The sequence below is a fragment of the Sinocyclocheilus rhinocerous genome, unplaced genomic scaffold (assembly GCF_001515625.1).
Source record: "Sinocyclocheilus rhinocerous isolate Xijiao unplaced genomic scaffold, SAMN03320098_v1.1 scaffold4389, whole genome shotgun sequence".
In the NCBI taxonomy this organism is placed as follows: Eukaryota; Metazoa; Chordata; class Actinopteri; order Cypriniformes; family Cyprinidae; genus Sinocyclocheilus; species Sinocyclocheilus rhinocerous.
The window spans coordinates 1-2,795 of NW_015626367.1; the positions used below are offsets into that span (position 1 = coordinate 1).

Here is a 2,795-nt window from a genome sequence, read left to right on the forward strand (position 1 = left end):
TTCAGCACACATAAAAACTACAACTTTCAAAGTGTGATTCATCATGCTCTTTTTGTTTACCACTAGCGCACGCTGATGACGTTTTATTCTTCTAAAGTAATGTGCGTCTTAGCCTACGGTGTCATCATCGTACAGTCCGCATGCATGTTGTACCCAAGTTTATCAGATCCATGTCGCACAATTTGATTTGCAATGATCTTAAATGATTAGCCTACTAAAATTGTGCAGTGTGTCCTGGGATTAATAGCTTAGGAGTTATGAGCTATTTCGTACTTTTGATTGCTATAGCGCCCGCGTCAGGCCGATTGGGGCTAGCCTTGGTGACGTTGTAGACCATGTGAGTACTACCATCCCTCCAAGTTTCAAGTCTCTACGTCTTACGGTTTGGTCTGCCCGATTAAAGGTTGCATTGGCCATTCTAACAATTACACGCTTGAACCCCTAATAAACTTAGAATTCTGAGGAAAAAAGTCAGAATTGTGAATCAGAAACTTGTAATTGCGAGAAAAAGTTAAATTGTGAGATAAAAAGTCACTATTAACTTTTGAAATTTTATTTCATGATGGAAATAAAAAATATATATATATACCTGTATATATGTAAATTAATCATTCTGAGAGAAAAGTCTCTCAATTTAGATTTAATATACTTGCATACTGTAGTAAAGAAAAGTCACTTTAGGCGTGGCCTTCATAATTTTAGCAAGTTCAGTAAAAGTGGTTGAAAAACAAATGGCTTTGATTAGTAAATAAATGTTTAAATAAAATCAAATACAATTCCAGCCTCAGGTTACTTCATAAGGAACTGCTTTGCAGGTTTGAACCTATGTAAGTTATGCAAGCTATTCATATCAAAGACAGACGTCTACTGATGAAAAACGTGTCATGACTCTTCTACTATAACATCAAAAGACTTTTAAAATGAAAGTATGTAGGGTGTCGTCTTCAGAAATCATTGACATATATGAGGTGCACTCCTCACAATAGGTTAACAAAAAACAAGTTCAATTTGATCAGGTTTATCAAATGGTTTTCTTGCTAAGCTGGCTGCCCTGTAGCTGTTACCAGGAAATAATGTGTGGTTGTATGTTAACGAGTAATTCCTCAGAACTGTACTGGTAACTCATCTACATAACTCATAGGGTAATTAATTTTCAAAACAACCAAACTTCTAAAGAACAATTACTTAGTAATGTGTTGCTTTTTTAATAAAGTTGAATTATTCAGTAATTAATTTAGTAATTATTAATTTAAAATGATTATAAATGTTAAATTATAAACAAAATATATAATTTAAATGGACTTTGGGCTGTCCTTTATTTCCCTTTAAGCAGAAACAGATCTCAAGTAATGTGTCATTCCCCAACCCTCACACATAAATGCAGGGTGAAAAAGGCATGTGATGACGTTTTCTTTTTTTGGGGGGCGGACCAAAAGATGCTTTAGTCTTATATTTTTGTGGTGCCAAAAACAGTGTCAGGTTGATAAGCTCTGTCATTAACAACACTCACACTGACAGATTTGTTTCATCTCTTCTAGAAGATGTTCCCTCGCTCTTCGCTGGTTCCAGCCTTGTTGCTGTTTCTCACTGTGCAGGTGAGTAGAAAGCGATGTGGATGTATCACGTAAACGCTCTTTTGGAGAAATTGGGTTAATAAAGTATCGTGGAAGGTTGTCAAATGCAATGTGTAAATACACCTCGACGAAAATCATTGTTGTGATCAGTATTTTTGTCTGGTGTTCAAAAAAAACCAAAAAAACTTCTAAATATTACCAAAATGAGATTACCTGAGAAGAAAAACTGTGCTCTGTAAAAATGTTAGTAATTAAGTAATTTTAGCAAGAAATGCTCCTGTAACGTTATCAAATATTACATGGTTATTATATTTATAATAAGGTTCCCGTTGTTATCACTAGTTGACTACAGTAGTTAACATAGATTTAGAAAGCATTTATTAATCTTAGTTCATGTTATTTCAACAGTTACTAATACAATAAAATAAAATAAAAAGGTTTTTATTATATAATAATAGTAGTAAATGGTAATATTATTTAAATGACCTGAGCTAACATAAACTTACAATGAACAATTATATTTTTTATTAAATAACATAAACAAAGATTGCTGTAATAAATGTATTGATCTTCATATGATTATTATATTCCGGGTCTGTGTGGACCTAAAGAAACGTTGATTAATTAAACAGTCATAACTTAATAGTTTTCAACTAAAACCATATGATTGCTTATCACCAAATTTTCATTAATGAATGAATGTGGGGGGGGGGAGGTTTGAATGTTACCATATTATTACCATGTTTTTACTGGATTTATCCATAACTATAAAAACTGAAATTAAAAAACTGTATGTACGTATACATACATGTGTGTGTGTGTGTGTGTGTGTGTGTATATATATATATACATATGAAGAGTTCAGATGCAAAAGCCTCTAAGTATCGTCTGAAATTTTCGTCTAAAATTAGCATTTTTATCAGGCTCCTATGTTTAGGTTTAGTAATTTTACTTTAATGGCAATGTATAGGTCATTTTCTGTTCCATTAAAGTGAAATAACTGAACATAAATATTGGAGCCTGATAAAAATTTTCATTTTAGATGAAAATTTCAGACGGCACTTAAAGGCTTTTGCATCTGAACTCTTCATTTTTTTTTTTTTGTGATGTTCAATTGTCCCTTGTTTGTCCTGAACAGTTAAATTGCCCGCTGTTCTTCAGAAAAATCCATATAAAATAATATATATATATATACGGTATATATATATATATATATATATA

The 2,795-nt window shown here is 32.1% G+C and overlaps 1 protein-coding gene across 1 annotated transcript in view; it reads left to right on the plus strand.

The window, feature by feature from the left end:
• The first annotated feature begins 1,541 nt into the window (after positions 1 to 1,541).
• The window catches only part of LOC107712324 (desmoglein-2-like), an 11,555-nt gene continuing 10,301 nt past the window's right edge, over positions 1,542 to 2,795 (plus strand). The window contains exon 1 of the mRNA XM_016517552.1: positions 1,542 to 1,595. Coding sequence (XP_016373038.1) covers positions 1,542 to 1,595 — 54 coding nt within the window. The remainder of the gene's footprint in view (positions 1,596 to 2,795) is intronic.